Below are 17,471 nucleotides of genomic sequence, written 5' to 3'. Positions count from 1 at the left end.
CTTTGTCGCCTAGGGTGGAGTACAGTTGTGCTCATGGCTCATTGCAGCCTTGACCTCCCTGGGCTCAGGTGATCCTCCCACCTCAGCCTCCTGAGTAGCTGGGACTACAGGTGAGCGCCACCATGCCTGGCTAATTTTTGTATTTTTTGCAGATATGGGTTTCTTTAATGTTGCCTAGTCTGGTCTTGAACTCCTGGGCTCAAGTGATTCACCCATCTCAGCCTCCCAAGGTACTGGGATTACAGGCACGAGGCACCATACTCAGCCCCAAATTCTTTGTTATGCTATGTAAGGTACTCTGTATCTAGTTCCATTCAGTCTTTCCACTCCCATCCTCTCCATCACCTGTACACTTTCCTCCCCAAAGTACCCTTCCACTCTGCTAGAAAGCCCTTGAACATATTTTCCTGTGAAAGCTCTACCTATCCTTCAAGCCCAGGCTTAGATCCAACTATGCCAAGAGGCAGTGGTGGCCAGTGTGTGAAGAAAAAGCAATAATCGGGAATGAGACATAGGGGGCTTGAAACCCAGCTCTGTCCCCTATTGGCTGTACTCTTAGGCAAGCTGTCCCCCTTCTCTGAACTTGAACTTCTTCCATATAAAGTAGAGATGTCATGGTGTTATCTCCCATAGGGCTGCTGTGAGAATGGGATGCAAGAGTGTATGGGCCGTTGATCTGCGAAGAGACTGTATGATCTGTGAAGGGGGTTATGTAAGAGACTACATGAATATTGTAATTGGGTCTTTCTCTGTCTTTCCAGTTCAAATCATCCTTTCTTTTATCAGGTCTATGGTAACACTTGCTGCATTCTTCGGGGCACACACACATGGCTTATCTTCCCGCTAGGTCTCCCGGCAGAGCAATGTTGCCATTGGTGTTCTGTCTTCACAGAACTTAGTCACATAGTTTAGTCCCTGTGTAACAGTCATGCAGTCACCTTCAAATGGTTGGTCAGTTTGTGATATCCCTGAGACTGAGTATTACCTATCCCCATCAGACGAGCTAGCTTTGCACAGAAAAGGGTTATTCCATAGATTACCTAAATTTTGTCAAATTTGCACTAAATTGGCCCTGCGGGTGATAGTGTGGGGACATATAACCCTATCCATAGCCTCTGAGGGAGAATCTCAGTGCACAGGCTACTGATGGTGGGTCTATCCAGTCAGTAGCAGAGCTGTAATACACAAAGAGTGACATCACTTAATGACATCATGCCATGGATCAATTAATACATAATGGGAAGAACACTATAGATATGAAATCATTAAAGCAACAGAAATTGAAACAGGGTGTAGTCTTTTGCAGAGGAAAAGACACCTGCATAACTCTGAGATTATGAAAAAAGCTATTGTTGCTGGTTGAAGGTTTTATGAGGGGTGTGTGTGTGTGTGTGTGTGTGTGTGTGTGTGTAACAGACAACATCCTTTATCCCACTTAATTTGTTACAAAACAACAAGCAAAATATAGACTTCAAAGGAATATTTTAATTATAGGACAAAAATACTATCAATATAAAAATTTTCCCAACTCTTTTCTTTTCTTTTCTTTTTTCTTTCTTTTTTTTGCTGGGGGTAACTTAGTACTGGCATTAGACTAATATTATATGTCTAGAAAGAGGCTTGTTTTAAATCAAGTATTTTTTAAACAAATGACAACTTAACTGCTTAACCCCAAACAGAAAGAGACATCGAAATCCTAAATCTTTTTTAATGAAGCTGTTATTCCAGACCTGCTTACGACACAGTCTGGAAGATGGATCCATAAGATGCCTTCTGATATATTTTATTTAAATAGTCAAATATTCCATTATTAAAGGATTTGAAATAAGGCTTCAGCCTACCTGCCCAGGATCTGTAGAGGGGCTTGGTTATTTCAGTAAACTACTATATTTTTGGTTGTCTCCTGGTAATGGAGACTGTTTACTTTGTCTACTGAAAAATAATGATTTATTTTGGAAAAAAGTTGTATAAAAATTCTATCCCAAAATTTGGAATTTGTTTTTTCCTTAAAAATAAAAATAATTCAAGATGGCAGTGATACGTTTTTCATATTTTTCATTAAATACCAGTGGTGTCTTTCATGTAAAGTGCTAAATTCTTTATAATTTTTCTTTTAAAGTCTTCTCTCTCTCTCACACACACATACACATACACACACACGCACGCACACGCACACACTGCCTCCACGATTCTACAATTCATAAAAACGTCGCAAAAGCAAATGATATTTTCATAGCATAGTGGAAAGAACTCTGGCCTAAGGGTTCGGAGCCCTGAGCTTTCACCATGACTCTGTTGGTAGCTAAATCTATGATCTCGGCCAATTCATTTAACACCCCATACCTCAGTTTCCCCACCCATAAAGTGAGAATGTCAAGCTAAATACTCTCTAAAGCTTTAAAGTTGCCAACCTATAAACTTAAATTTGGATAGCAGTCGAAAGGGAAGGAAGCTTTTTGGTGCAAATTATTCACATGCAAAACAGGATTCTACTTGGTAACTACCTGAGTGGAGCAACTGTTTGGTCACAGGGACAGATCAACTGATGGAGGCCATCTTGCCTGGAGTTCTTGTGAATCCAGGTGACAAAGAGGTTAAAAGGTGTGTGTGGCAGGGGAGGCAACAACCCCTTGAGGACAGAAGTCAAGCCTCTGTTCCCAAGTACTCCTCACTCTGCTGCATCTTTCAAACCCTGTCCAGATGTTTCCGTGCCCTGCCAGTGACAACGTGCCCTCCAGGGCCTTGCAGAGCCAGCAGGAACCCTGGCCCTTCTTTCCTGCTCTGCTCACCAATTGCTGACTGGCTGTGTAGCTGGTGCTGCACTCCTCTGAGGTGGATGATGAGACGGTATCTCTGCCCAATTGTGACTTTGTTAGACACTCTTTTCCTCACCATCCAGGCTATATAGCTTCATTACTTTCTATTCCCTAACCTGCATTATTGTTCTTTAGAAGATAGATCACCACTCGACCAAGATTGTTCTCCGTATGTGTTGGCTGCCTCCACTAGAGTCTACATTCCTGGAGAGTTTTGATCCCTGTTTTATCCTCAGTACACAGTGCAGAGCCTTGCAGCATAATAGATGCATCATAAATATTTGTTGAATTAACTAAATATGCGTGACAGTAAATCTGGTCCGTGTTCTAATTTTCTGACCTATCTGTCCCGGTATGCCCATTTCCCAAAGTAAAATTCAATCAATGTGTATCCAGCTAAGGGAACAGTCTTAAAAATTCTTCCTGTGACTTGTGGCAAGGAGGTGCTTTGGACTCATTTTCTAGATAGGGAAACAGATTCAAGAAGTGCCTTGCTGTAAGTCACACGGCTACTAGGTAGCAGAGCTGAGAATGAACGCAGGCTTTGTGACTCCAAATCTACCATTCATTCCCTATTTCCCACCTTCATGGACCACGTCTGTCTTCTCTGCCCCCCCTTCTGTAATAGCACCATGTGCATTGCGTCAGGTGTCCATAAATGAAATTAACTGGATTCAACTGAAGCCAGCCTAAAACTAAGATGCAGTTTTTGAAACCAGGTCATCTCTTAAAGCAGCAAACAGTATCATGTGCTTTTTAACACTGATAATATCAGTGTGGGAAGCAGGGGCGGGGGTAGGGTGTTGTTTAATATTGCAGGTTAACCTGTCAGTGACAAAAGAGTAGCATGGTTCCAGCAAATATTGGTTCTCCCAATGTGATGCTCAGAGACTTCCCAGGAGTTGTACTTGGAAAAGAGAAGCGAAGAGAATATAATAGGAAGGACTTATAAAGAAAGCAACAAGATTGGGATTTTACAATCACATAGAGTTGTGCAAATTATGCACAAAATAAGGGACTTTTGTGAAGAAATCCAAACTTCCCTGGTTTCCTGCACCAAATACAGCCTGAGTGCTGAGATCCATAGGTATTTTGAGATATAGACAAGTCTTATCTTTGAGGGAGAACTATGCAGGTGTATAAAATCACACCCTAGAATCACTCAGACCTGACTTTTTTCAGGCAGTTCAAACTGGAAATGGACATTCTGGATTTCTGTCCATAGATTAGATCTGGTCTACAGTGTCTTCATCCTTGATCAGTACAGGGCTGGATTTAGTGCACATGCAAATAAATGTTCTTGTAAACACATATAAGCATAATATTTTAGGCACTGAGAAGATTGGGAAGATATTATTGTAGAGGTAACCTAGTTCCACTGTTTCATTTTTGTGAAGATTATGAAATTCAAACAGGCTTAATGGATGGTGCATTCTCATCAAGAGAGCAGAAGAACCCTGGTCTCTCTCCTGGTCCACTGTCCTCTCCAAGGACAGTATTTGAACTATTGTGGGAATGGAATGGGGAAACCCCAAGATCCAGAGGTCACATGTGAACAGAAAACTGTGGCTTTCACATAACTTAAACACCAACGTATACACTAAAGTCTCAATCCTGCAGAAGGATTGGATATAGAAGATAGCTCTGTGGGGACTCTGCCTAGCTAGGTAACTTGGGTGAATGACAGGGTGCTCACGGGGCGGGTTGGGGTGGGGGGAAGGAGTTGGAGGAGCTCATGGCTCCTACCACCCACACAAAAAGAAAAGACTTTCACTCCCATCCTTGGCCTGAAGTGCCAGGTTCCTGTTCTAAGCCCTTTCTTGAGGCCTGCCATGCCAATCCCTGCTTGTATCTAAAGAGGTTAGCACATCCTGGGTACACAGACTACAGCTTCCTCCTTTTGCTCAGGGCCTGTGCGTAGATTTTGAGCAGTGTGGAGATATTTCTTCACTTTTCCTTAGGGTGTCCACATTAAGAACCCGAGGCCATCTGACCACCTTTCTGAGTCAGAAAGGGCCTTCAGAGTAAGCGACGATTGTCCTGATTGGGGGGAGTTTTCTAGACGGGAGCATCTCATTACTATACAGAGGCACTTGCATGCAGACATCAACAGGAAGCAGAGAAACAGGCACAAAATGGCCCAATGACCCCCACTCTCGGGGCAGGAATCCTCTCTCACCTACTTCTCACCTACTCACTTTGGGTTTGAGGAGCCCAGGCTCTTGTAGGCTTCCTTTAACCCATTACAATCAGTTATCTCATCTCCAGATTTTCAGGTTCCTTCGGTTGGTGTCTTTTACCTAAGTCAGCAGATTGCAAACTTTCATAAAAAAAAATTAGAAAATAAAAACCACGACCCCACCCAGAAGATAAAAATCTCTCGAATTCTCTGAGCCCAACATCTTAACCTCCTCTAGCTAAGCCCTGAGCCGGGAGTCGATTCCTTCGGGTTCTGGGGAATGGCGGGCTTTGCCAGTCCCCACCTCGCCAGCCTAATAGCTTTTCCAGACAAACTCCTGCTTGGTGTTGCGCGGCTGCCTCGAAGCTAACCCCTGGTCCCATTCATTTCCCTAGGTCCTCTAAGGCCTGTTACGTTAGGGGGTGCCCCTCCTCTCTGCTCCTGGCCCCACTTCGCAAACCCTTTCAGAGGCAGCAGTCAACCTTTCTGGAGTGTGACGCGAACCCAGACCCTCACCCTTCCGCCCGGGCTGCACTTTGCAAACTAGACCCAGGCGTGGCGGCGGCGGCGGCTGGGGTGGGGTGGGATTGGCCCGGCGGGCGCTAGGCGCGGGCTCACAGCCGGCCCCTGCAGTGGGAGGGCGGCTCCGAAGGACGCGGGACCCTCTCGGAGGCGACAGCTCCAGGAGCCCACGTCCTGGAACCGGCGCAAGCCTGGGCGAGAAGGGCCGGGGCGCAAGACGCGAGGGAGCTGCGCGGACAGGGCTGGGGAAGGTTCCCCGCCGGAGAGGCGGCGAGGCCGGCCCAGGAGTCCCGCGGAGCCGGCTACTCTCCAGCGCCGAGAACCCGGCGACTGAGTGCCGAGAGGAAGGGAAAGCAGCCGGCGCTGGCATGTAAACAGGGGCTTCCATCTGGAGGAACCGGCTCAGACAGAGCCCCCGACACATTCACTTGCACCCCTACCCTTCAGTGACGAGGCCACTTACCCGCCCCAGGGCCCACCAGACAGGGACCCGAGAGGGGGCAGCTGCAGCCCTGGGCCCCGCCGCATTCGGCCTCTGCGAAGAGGAAGCCCAGTGCCCAGCGCTGGGCCAGGGCGCCCCGGGTGCCGGCGGGAGTGGTGGACCCCGAGGTCACCCTCCCTTGACTCCAGTCCGCACTCTGGGTCCCCAGGTTTCCCGCCGCCCCTCCTGCAGCCCTGCGGGCCACGGGGTGGGAGGGGGCCGGGCTCCACTTTGGGGCAGGGATTTCGGGGGAAGTCGCGCTCGATGCGGCGCCTAGCCGGCTGGCCCGCGAGTAGGACTCGCCACCCGAGCGCCAGGGGAGCCGGCGCGAAGCTGGGGCGCGGAAGGAAGGGAGAGCGGCCACGTCTTCCGGGACGCGGGCCCCGCACCTACCCGCCAGCCGCTTCACTGCCCGGGCCGGCCCCCACCACCCGCGCCCACTGCCCCGCCGCTTACCTTAATAGTCCCGTCCATTTGGCCAAGTCTGCAGCCGAGCCCCCCAATATTCCACACATTGACCCGGTTACAGCCTGACCTCGCAGCCCCTTCGGATTAGCCCGGCGCGGCCTCCCTGGCGCTCTGGGCCCTCCCTGCGTGCCCCCTTCGAGCGCCCTGCCCTCGCTCCCCGGTGCACGTTTGTTGTTGTAGCGGAGCGAAAGAGACAGTTAACCGGATGAAACTTTTTTTCAGCTAATTTTGGGAAGTGACTTCACTTTGCGAATCGGGGAGGAAGTCCTATCTCTCTCTCTCTCTCTCTCTCTCTCTCTCTCTCGCTCGCTCGAGCTCTCCTCTCTCTTCTCTCCTCTCTGCTCTCTGCTCTCCCTCGTCTTCCCTCCCCTCACACCCCCTCTTCCTCCCTTCGGCTGGTCCTGCTTTTCGCATCACACACTATATAAATATATGCGGAGATGCCCAGACACATTCTAGCGCAGCGCACACAGGATACTTGCTCCTGGGAGATAAGAGCTAGCCGGGAACAATGACTGGGTACACGCCCAGCGTCCGCGCCCTGATTCCCGAAGTCTGCACCTCCCCCCATCACCTTCCCCCAAAATCTAAAGCCAAAGACCTTTGGCTTCTTTGCTTTTCCTGGGGCGGTTGGCCGAAGGTGGCCCTCCTGACTCATTCACTTTCCGTTTCTTCCCACAGATACGTTCATTAATGCTTTTTCCAGCCGGAGACAAACTTTTTGGGGGTGGGGTTGGGGGGAAAGGAGTGAGTTGACTAGGGCTGGGGTAACCCAGCGCCTACTGCAGGCGAAGATCCGGACGCAAACCGAGGCAAACCAACCATTAAAAAGTGCATCCAATAAGAATTTTTCCACTCGGGCCCTCCGCTGTCGAGACGCGGCAGACTCCCAGAGCGGCTCACCCACTCATCTAAGCGGATTCTGAGCGATTTCGGGCTGACCCGCGCTGTCGGGGCGCGGACTTCATTCCGGGCGCATTGTTAGGAGAAGGACGCCCTCCGGGCGGCGCGCCTCGACCCTTGGGCTCCCGGTATCCGCAGAGAGCTGAGATCCGCGGCGTCCTAGGCCACCCATCTGCGTCTTCTCGAGCCAGACCCCCAGCGCTTACCGGGACGCGACGACCCAAGCACTGACTCCCAGACAAGAGTCGCCTTTCCCGTCCCCCAAGGAACTGACACTAAGGCGGGACGTTCCCTCTACGACAGTTAGCAGGTCCCAGGAGTGCAGCACGCAACAGCGCGGCGCAGACCCAGACTTTTCCCGGTGTGAGACCCAGAGCCCTGCGCTCCGGTCAGTCCTCCCTACCCAGCCTGGAGGCCGACGTTCCCCAGCCCACCCGGAGACCTCCCCACCTCCCTGCTGAGCCGCCGCTTGTCCCTGTTGGAGCAGCCTCAGGGGGCTGGGAGCTTTCGGTCCGACTCCCTTCTCCTGGACATCCAAAACAGATTACCTTGTCCACGCTCTCCAGACCACGCTTTGGACCTTCTCACTTTTATTTGAGAGTCCGATGGGGGAAAGAGGAAAAAAAAATCCAGAGGAGATCCAAATCAATTGGAAAGAAAAAATTTCAAAAGGGTGTCCACAGCAGCAAAAAAAAAAAAAAAAAAAAAAAAAAGTGACTTATCAATTCTTTATTTCTTCAGGGGCAATTGAGCCAGAGAGCTCACTCGCCTCCCTCCCTCCCCCTCCCCCTCTAGAAATTAGTCTCATCAATTCAGCTCCAATTTTGGGTTCGAATACAGACACGGGGTCTGAACGTGACCAGACCTGGAGTGGCGGGTGCAGCCTGCCAGCAATTGAGACTCGGTGAGCGTGTTGGGGGTGGGGGTGGGGTGGATGGTGGGATGGGGGCCGGGCTGACTCCCCCCGTTCCTGTCTGCTTCTCAATCCAGGGGTCTGCTCCGGGGCTCCCCTGGGACCGCCACATCTGGTTACCGCTAGCGGGGTCAGCCCCCCCCCCCCTTTGCCTGGGGCCACCAGTTCTGGAGTTCAATTAAAAGAAATCAGGCTTAACCCTTTCCTTCCCGCGGCGGGCTGCCTGCCCTCTCACTCCTCCCTTCAGCGTTTCCACATGCTTTCCAGAGAGGAAAGAGGTTAACGGGAAAGGAAGAATGAATTACATCCTTTCAAACCCCAAATTGTTTCCTTTTCAGCCCAGGCTCTACCGACCTTCAAACTACAACAGAGTTTTCAGGAGAATGCGGGAAGATCGCTTCCCACCCAGCCCTCACCAGAAACCCGCACGCCCCAGCCCATTACTGCTCTTTCAGCCAGAAAAGACTCCAGCTCCACCACCGAGAGGCCCCCTTCCTGGTGCTGGGCAGTTGAGAGGCTGTTCAAGGCATGCCACAGGTGGCGACTGTCCCCCACCCTCCTCCTAGCCCTTCGGAAGGTACCTCTGTGGCAGACACCGTGGCTAGGTTTCTCTTTCCAACTCCTGTTACTCTGACACGTGACAAATCATCTTTGCGATATTAATCAGTTGTCACCTCAAGATCCCTATACTGTCCCCCAGTTTCTTTCAGTGTTAGCTGCCTTCTTCCTTGGAAGTGTTCAGTACGGAGCTAGATTAAAATGAGGATTTGCCCTTTAGTTTCAACTGCGGAACTCGATAGCACTTTCTGTTTCTCCCTATAAAACCAAAGCTGTGGCAATTTCATAGTTTTGGAGATGGGTAAGGGGTAGTGGAGAGGCTGGCATAGGCATCACTGCCCCTTTGTGACTCACCGACTCGCCCTGGTGCCACTGTTGTTGGCTGTGTATCAGCCCCCGAGGGGAAGCTCCTGTCCATTCACAGAGGTCTCCACCCAGGAAAAGACCCCACCTAACTCTGACTAGATCTCTGCAAGAATCTGACTTCCTCCATCCAGTATTGGCTAGGTGGTGGGTCAGTTTGCCCCACTCTTATGTAAATCAGTTTTTGCTCGACTCCACTGTTGCAGCTGCTTTTTTAAATCCTAAAAGGGGGTGAGGGAAGAGCCCTAACCAAGCACAATAGTAAACAAATCTACCCTGTTTAATGTGGTTGCCACCAGACATCTGGAAAGATGGTTTGATCCTGGCAGCTCACATTGCTTTCTCGAGCAGCCAAAGGGAATATTTCGAATGTTTGCATTGAGACAAATTGATAGCCTGCGGTGAGGGCCGCTACGAACGAAAACTGTCTTGTGTTAGTGGGGCAGACTTCCCCTTCCCTCTCCTCTGCCTCCTCTCCTCTCACCTCCCTCTTTCCTTAGTCTCTGGGCCTAGCTTGAAGACTGCCCCTGCCCACACACTGTGCACACCCTCTTTCCTGCCTCACCACGGCTCCAGTGGCCTCGCCCTTTCCCAGACTGGGCAGAGTTGCTGACCAGGAGCTAGTATGGGTGCAGTCGGTGACAGCTCACATTCCACCAGCTCAGAGCTGGCTTTCAAGTCAGAGGAAGCTCACAGCCAGGGAAGCTCTTCCCAGTATTTAAAACAAAAGCTACCTACTGGAGATAAACATGTCCCAACAACAAAACAGCCCACCAGACATTTCCAAGTCTGGGGTCACTTACAGAAAGCGTGCACATGGGCGTGAATACCCAGGAAATATTTGGATTTGATGCATTTTCATTTGGAACGTTGGTGAGACGACTTGCCTCGCACCATTCGCACTTGACAGTATTTTCAAAGATGCGGAAGTCCTGCTTCCCCCGGGAGGGGAGCGGCGGGGCGAAACGTGTCTTGGCTCGCTCAATGTCAGCCCTTTTGACCCGGTCAAGACTTTCCAGACGCGGGCTTCCCGGGCTCCTTCGGCTTCAGCCTGGGTTTGGGGTGGGCGGACCTGACGATCTGAACCTGATCCCTGAGGAACTGGACCCAGGGAGTCACTTGAAACTCCGCAGGATGCCAGGCCTGGCAAAAGGTTTCGGGCAGCTCCTCTCCCTCCGTCCGTCTTCCGTCCTACCCCGCTCTAGTCCAGCGCGGCCGCAGCGAGTATCCGAGCTGGCAAAGTGGGAGGAGGAGAGGGCTGGAGAAAGGGGAGGGGTGGGCAGGCAAGCGCCAAAAACTCCAGACTGCACAACTGCAGCTTCAAGTGTCTGGCCTCTCGCTCGAGGCCATAATTAATTTGAGATTTATTTTTATTGGAGAACCCTAGTCTCGTCTGACCTTAGCCAAACAAGGCAGCTCGAGCCGCCGCTGGATGCGCTTGAATGCCGGGGAATATTTTTGCAGGAAGGCTCTGCAGGAGCGCCTGCTTTGAATTTGTTTCTCAGACTTCATCTGCTCACAGAGTGAAGGAAGATTTAGAGCCTCTGCTCGCCCGGCCCGCTCCCCACGCTAGTTCTTGCCTTAGCGCTGAGCGGGTTCAAAACGCTACGTGGGAGGCCGCGGCGGCGGGAGGGCAGGGGGCGGGCGGGCTAGGGAGGAGGAGAGTCTCTGAGCCCCCAGACCACGCGGCGTCGATGAGGAAACCCCGAGGGAGTCCAAGACTGACCAGAGAGAGCAGGCTGACAAGAGGTGGAGACCAGCCAGGTGTCCCGACCCTCGCCCAGTGGCGGCGCCAGGATGGGGCCTTTGGGATAGGGCCAAGGTGGGTTCAGCTTCTTCAATCTCCATCAACTCCCTCCTCCCAGCCACCCCAAACAGCATTCATTTTAAGAATAGATCCGAGTCCTTGAAACGCGGCTTCGGGACCTGCCGGTCAGACTACCTCCGGGGAGCATCGCTGTGAATATTCTGGGGCTAGGAACCTCCTTTAATCCAGGGGACAGACGGAAGAGGACGTCTCTCCCAGAATGCAGCTTGGGCCCAATCCTCAGGCTGGTAGGTTAGAGAAAGGAGCCTGAGGGGAGGGGTACACCGAAAAAGAGGAGGACCCTGCCAGTCCCACGAGGGCGAGGGGCGGAGGACCGGCGAGGAGCTTTCAGAGAGGTGCTCTGCGCTCTGGGAGAAAGTGCTTAACACTCTGCTGGCATTGCGCAGGTGCGGTCAGGGTTACCCCACTGGGTCTTTGGGTCCCTTCACTCCCCCATCCGTAATCAAAACGTTATGAGTGGAAGTTCCAGTTTGGGGATCAGCGAGCCTAGGTTTGAATTCTAGCTCTGCACGGTAAGTGGTAAAGCTCTGAGGACTTGAACAAGCTCCTTAACTTCCTTGTGCCTCACTGTCCTAATCTGTATAATGGGGTTATAATAGGACTTATCTCAAAGGGGTGTTGTAAAGACAAAATGAGCCTTTAGAACTTCCCGGGCTGCCGGCACAGCTTTGTTCATTACTACAAGTATCTCGGCTCTGCCTCTCACATCACATTAACCTCATGTGCCTCAGTTTCTCGCCTGCAAAATGGACTACCTCCTAAGATTGCTGTTAATATTAAATGAACTAATACAAACACAATGCTTAGAGCAGTGGCTGGCGAAGGTCAGAGCTGAGAGGTAGCTATTAACGTCGCTGCAGTTATTCATCTACTACTGCCTATCAGTGTCTCCAAAAGTCACGCTGTTCCCTCTCTACCTTTCCCTGGTTCATCCCTGCCCCTTTGCCACCTAAAGCGTTCCTACGTGGGTAGTTACCTCCCTCACCTCTCTGTGGGACCCCTCAGAGCCCAGACTAATGTCCAGATCATCACCCCGGTGGAGTGGGCACTCTTGGCCCCTCGGAGCAGCTGGGCTCCTCGCTCGTGGGGCTCGGGCGCCTGGGCCCGCGGTGTTTGTCAACAACCCCTGAGCCGGGTGTCTGCCAGGCAACGGCAGGGGCTTGGCAGCCTGCGACTGTTTGTGCCCCTCTGGCAAATGTTCGGCGGAGGGAGCCGGCGGAACAGACCCAAGATTGTCCCTGACACGCAGACCTTTCGCCGCCATCAATGCACCCCTTTGTGCAACAATACAAACTTTGTGGCTGCTGAAAAATTCATTTTCCCCCTTGAAAAGAGCTCCTGCGGAGTGCAGCTCCTCTGGCGGCCCACAGCTCCCAGACTGCTTTCTCCTCTGCCCCCAGGCGCTCTCCTGGACCGATCTGCTTTGTCCCTGACCCGTGGCCTGGGTCGGGATCCGCGGATTTCACGTGCCCCTCTAGGGTTCCTCTTCCCTGAGGTCCTGGGTCCCGGGTTGTGTGTGGACTCGAGGGCTCCTATGAGTGGGAGAGAGACTGCAGTTCCCCGCAGTCATTGACAGTCTTCAGTGCAGAACTCCTGCAGCCCAGCTCGGGTCCCCCGGTGGTGGAAGTGCGAGGGGTTACTCCTTCCTAAACTTCTAATGAAAATTGGGGACAGCGAATCCGTGCGCGCCTTAGTCTAACCTTAAAGTAAGCTCTGTAACCTCCTGGGAGCCATTTGCTATCTATCCATTTACTGATCATTGCTACGTTGATTACACTGTATTTCATTCACTCATTTACTCACTCAGGCATTGTCAAGGAAACACTCCTTTTTGGGCCAAGCCTCTAGGCTTAGGCCTTCACTTCCCGAAGTGACCGAGTGACTCCTTTCGACCTCAGGTGTGTGAGTGGGAAGATGAGTCCCTGTGGCAAGTTTTCCTTTAGAGAGATCCAAGGATCTCACATAATTGGCGATCCTTGGACAAGACCCGAGAGTCCGAACCCCAACGCACAGGCCCAGGCACAGAGCTGGCAGAAACCGGACACTCGAGGGAGTCCAGCTGGGCCTCAGGGACCCGTCAGGGGAGCACTTGGAGGCGGGGCTTCAGGATGGAGAGGGCGGGGCAGGGATCTGGGAAAAGTCCGCGGGTATTTGCAGCACCGCGGAGAGTCCTTCCTCCTCCGCTCTAGGGCAGGCTCAGATGACCCTAAGCTTTGGGTCCCTACTCGGAGGGTGTCAGGTCGCCGCCTGAGGGGACCTTGTCGCAGCCCCTCCCATGGGCAGGGCCGCCCGGTGCGCAGTCTCCTCCCCACCCTGCCAGCGGATGTTCATTAAACGTGTAACCCAGATGTCCCAGCCTCGGTTTGTTTACATTCTTGAAAACTGTTGTGGAAAGAAAGAAAAGAAAGAAAGAAAAGAAAAGAGAAAGAGAGAGAGAAAGAAAGAAGGAAAGAAAGAAAAAAAGAAAAAAAAGAAAAGGAAGGAAGGAAGGAAGGAAGCAAGCAAGCAAGCAAGCAAGCAAGCCCTTCGTTGTGCTGTCAAATAGCAATCTGTACTTCCAAGGTGCGGGCGGGGCCAAAGAAGGCTGGCTGGAGCTGGAGGGCTGATGGGTGTCTAACCTGCAGTAGAAGCTAGTGGCGCCCGCACACCCGCACATCCACACACCCGCGCACAACCCCACGTACACACGCCCACATGCAGACAGGCGCACATAGGCACACAGGCACAGACGCGCTCATACACAAGCGCGCGCACGCGCTTAACGCAGGGAACCTGCTGTGAGCCAGCCGCTCAGAGTACACCACCCATTGGGACCCGACGCGGAGAGCTGCGCTGTCTTCCCGCACAGGCTTCGCCAGGCCCACCCGCTCCCAGTTTCCCAAACACTAGCCTCTAGGAGCTTTGCTTCTCAACCTAGGATTCCCGAGAGTCTGTGCCACTCTCATTTGGCCAGGAGAGCCCCAGCTTGAGATCCACAAGCCGAGATTAAGGCCCACTACCACCCCTACCCCTTTTTCCCGGGGAAAGGGAAAAGGAACCATAGGCCCGGGTGGGGTAGAAGCCAGGGGTCATTACCTGTTTAAAGACGCTGCCATGTCTTACCTTGACGTAAGATGACGTGTCAGGGACTGTCTGAAACATCATGGGTTGCTGAGGACGGGTCAGGAAAGTCCAAAAGCCAGCCTGGGAGGGAGAAGCCTCGGTTACCCGCCAGCAAGGGTTTCGTAGGCTCAGATCTGTATGGTCCCTCGTGGGAGGGTCCGAGTGGTTGGGTAGTGAGCACTCTTCCTGCGCCTCCGTCCGGTTCCAGGGCTCTAGGCCACGGACGGTGAGGAATGAGAGCCACTTCACACCACTGGGTCTCCTCCCTACAGTTCTTTTACTCTCTCCTGCCCGAAATCAGAGACAGCCGCCTTCCCCACGGCCTGAGCTCGCACTGGGGCTGCCTACAGCTTGTTCTGGCAACTCCAGGATGTTCTGGTTCTTGGTGCGTGTTGAGGAGAGAAAGCGGCCAGGTTAGAGGTAGGACTCCCCTTTCTTGCAGCCCGAGGAGTAGATGCTTACAGAGCTGCCAACACTCAGGCCCTCCGGGCACAGACCTGCTTGACTCCCTCACCACCCCTTCGATTTTGCCAGCATCCAGCCGGGCTGCTCTTCCCTTCTGGCGGCCCGGCGAGGGAGGAAGATGAACGCAAGGTTAGGGAGGTTTGTGGAGACCCTTTTCCCAGAGCCCCCACTCTTTTAAAAGAAAATAGGTTTTTGGGAAGAGACAGCTACAGTGACTGTCAGGTCCTCATCTTTAGTGGCAGGAGAGGTGGTGTCTTACTTAGGTCTGATTAGTTGGGCTCAAAGGCACAAAAGCCACCCCAGGTTGCCAGGTGTCTCTGAGTGAGTGGGTCTCTCCCTGCCTTAGCCCAGTCTGGTGGCCACATCTGTCTTCTTCCTTTCCTTCCTTCTCTTAACCATCTCGAATGTGGCAGCTCACGGCTTCTCCGGCAGCCAATGTGTTTCTGATAAAGCACTTTTCTCCCCACTAACAAATTCCAGTTTTTTTTTGCGGGGGATCCTGAAGCACAACAGATAAACACGAGTGCAGGGACCAGGTACATTTCTCGGACTCAGAGATTCCCTTCGCCGCCTTTGCCGCCTTCGCCCAGGATCACTTTCTCCAGCATCTCCGATCCCCGACCCCCACCACCACCCCAGCCACCCCGTCAGTCCCCCGCATTTGTTTTTGAAAGTCTAATTCACAAGAAAACAGAGAGGAAAGAGAGAAAAAAGAATGCCAGAGAAAATGAGAGAAAGGAGGAGACCCCAAAGTCCCGCATTTCCCGACTGCCACCAGAACAAGCAGCGAGACACAGAGGCGCCCCGACCATGCATCGCCCGCAGAGGATCGGACACTAGTGGGCACTCACCTTAGGCACCGTTTCCTGCTAAGCCCGCAGGAGCGGACCTCGGGCAGCTCCAGGATGTGTTAGTTCTTGGTGGCTGTCCTCGGTGCCCAGAGCTCCCGGAACCTTGGCAGTGAGGAGTTAAACCTGCTGCCTGCCTGGAGTCAAAGTCTGCCTCTCTCTCCAGGGCCTGCAGACAGGCTCAGGCGCATCCTGGGAGGCTACAGGAGCCTCTACGCCGGAGCTTTGCGTAGCTGCAGCTTTCTCCTCCGCTGCCTCCGCCAGCTCTCTGGGTCCTACTCCCTCTTCCTCTCTCTTTCCCCTTCTTGTAGTTTGATTTCCGTTTTCTTATCAATATTCCAACTGCTGTCTGATGAATTGCTCTTAATAGGACAGCCACACATTTGCCCCCAGCTGCTTTTCTAGAAACCACTCTGTGTTACAAGGACACTTTAAAGAACGCTAGAAAACATGCACACATATTACAAATATACAACTAAGCGAAGCCAAAAGAAGACATGCAGACCCAGGCTTCTTTGAGCTGATTATTCTTTGAAAGTTCCAAATTATCGATATGCAAGTAATCATTCCTCAAACTTGATATCGGTGAAGTTCTCTTTTACTGTTTGAGCCCTTAAGTTTTTCTTTCCTAAAGGTTACTCCTTCCTTTGTTGAGTCCTATTGCCCCTGCTCCTCACCAACCACCACCAAGACTGCACCTCTTTTTCATCCACTTTTTCTAGGCAGCATCTGTAAGGGCAAAGGGGATTGCAGATGCCATAGAAACAGCCCTATTACGAGGTTTTAATTAAATTAAAAAAAAAAAAAACAACCTCAAACATTTAAAAGCTTTCTTGTAAAGGAGTTGTTTCTGGGTAATCAAATTTTGTGCTTTCTTAAAATTTGGAATGTTGCTCATTCCTTCACTTTCGCTTGTAGACTTGGCCTTGAATGGGGCTCAGATTTCTGAGTCAACGCTCACAAGGGCCCCTTCGGGCTGCCCAATCCCAGGACCATTCCCCACAAAATAGAACCCGCATTGCTGAGTTGGCTGTGCTTTGCGGGGTGGCATCTCTGCACCTCACTCTCCTCTGTGGATCTTTGGCAACTGGGAATTGTTGACGGTTGTTTCTAACTTGGGGAGGGGAGGGGAGAGGTGACAGGTACTCATGGACATGGAAGTATGTCAGTTTGCAAAAACAAACCCAGCGGCTTCCTGCACCTCCCTGAGTTGGCCTTTGTTTCTCGAGCCTTCTTTTCCTTTCTTCTTGCGTACTCGGATCCCTGACTGCTTTGCTCTGAAAACTTTGAGAAAATTTATTTAGTACCTGCCCTTCCTACACTGTTCCCCAATTGGCTCTGGACATTTCTGACCAAAAGGCAATTGCTAAGATTCCATTTCAGGAGGAAGCACACTTATCACCCAGCTCTTCCCACGTTGGGGGTGTGAAGACTGGCGACAAGGTTATTCGTTATTTCCTTCTCAACAATATCCCGATTTTTCTCTCCCATCCCTCCCCCAGAGCTCCACATATTGAAACATTTTGCCGCTTAATAAGAGCAGCCAAGAGAGCGATGAGGTGAAAGGCCAGCCTGGGACCCTGACTGGGGCTGCCTGGGCTGTGCGCAGAGGGCCAGGCTGCCCCCGCCCTGCACATTCCTGGCCATTGCTTGGGAAAACAACAGGGGCCTGGGTAGGGGAGGGGCTGAAGGAGGAGAGCCACTGCCCCCAGATTTTTGTTTTTGGGATTCTTGGGGAGATCATCTTCCCTCCCAAAGGAATAAGCATACTATTCCAAACAACTGCAAATAAAACAGTAGATGCTCCCATATCAGATAATGCATCCTACCCTGATGTCATGCATTTTAAAGATAGAGTCTCTTTAGGAAAGCCGGAGATTTTAAAATGAAGGCTTTGGCTTTATTAGAGAAATTTGAGAACTAAACAAATTGTCGAATAGCTCCCCATCTTCAGTTTTTCCCCCCTTCCCCTCCCTCCCTCCCTCCCTCCCTCCCTTCCTTCCTTCCTTCCTTCCTTCCTTCCTT

At 51.8% G+C, this 17,471-nt stretch overlaps 1 protein-coding gene across 3 annotated transcripts in view; it reads right to left on the bottom strand.

The window, feature by feature from the left end:
- FLI1 (Fli-1 proto-oncogene, ETS transcription factor) overlaps nucleotides 1-14,214 on the bottom strand; it is a 124,415-nt gene extending 110,201 nt beyond the window's left edge. The window contains exon 1 of one of the 3 annotated variants that reach the window (XM_074400852.1): nucleotides 14,134-14,214. In XM_074400852.1, the coding sequence (XP_074256953.1) occupies nucleotides 14,134-14,175 (42 nt within the window). In that variant the 5' untranslated portion in view covers nucleotides 14,176-14,214. Of the gene's footprint in view, nucleotides 1-6,454; nucleotides 6,944-7,917; nucleotides 8,045-14,133 lie in introns of those variants that run through there. The other 2 variants (XM_074400853.1, XM_003923516.4) reach the window with 2 other exon arrangements.
- Between the last annotated feature and the right edge of the window lie 3,257 nt (nucleotides 14,215-17,471).

This window comes from Saimiri boliviensis, chromosome 6 (genome assembly GCF_048565385.1).
Source record: "Saimiri boliviensis isolate mSaiBol1 chromosome 6, mSaiBol1.pri, whole genome shotgun sequence".
NCBI lineage: Eukaryota > Metazoa > Chordata > Mammalia > Primates > Cebidae > Saimiri > Saimiri boliviensis.
The sequence above is the reverse complement of the archived record's forward strand: the minus strand, read 5'-3'. Positions and strand labels throughout refer to the sequence as shown.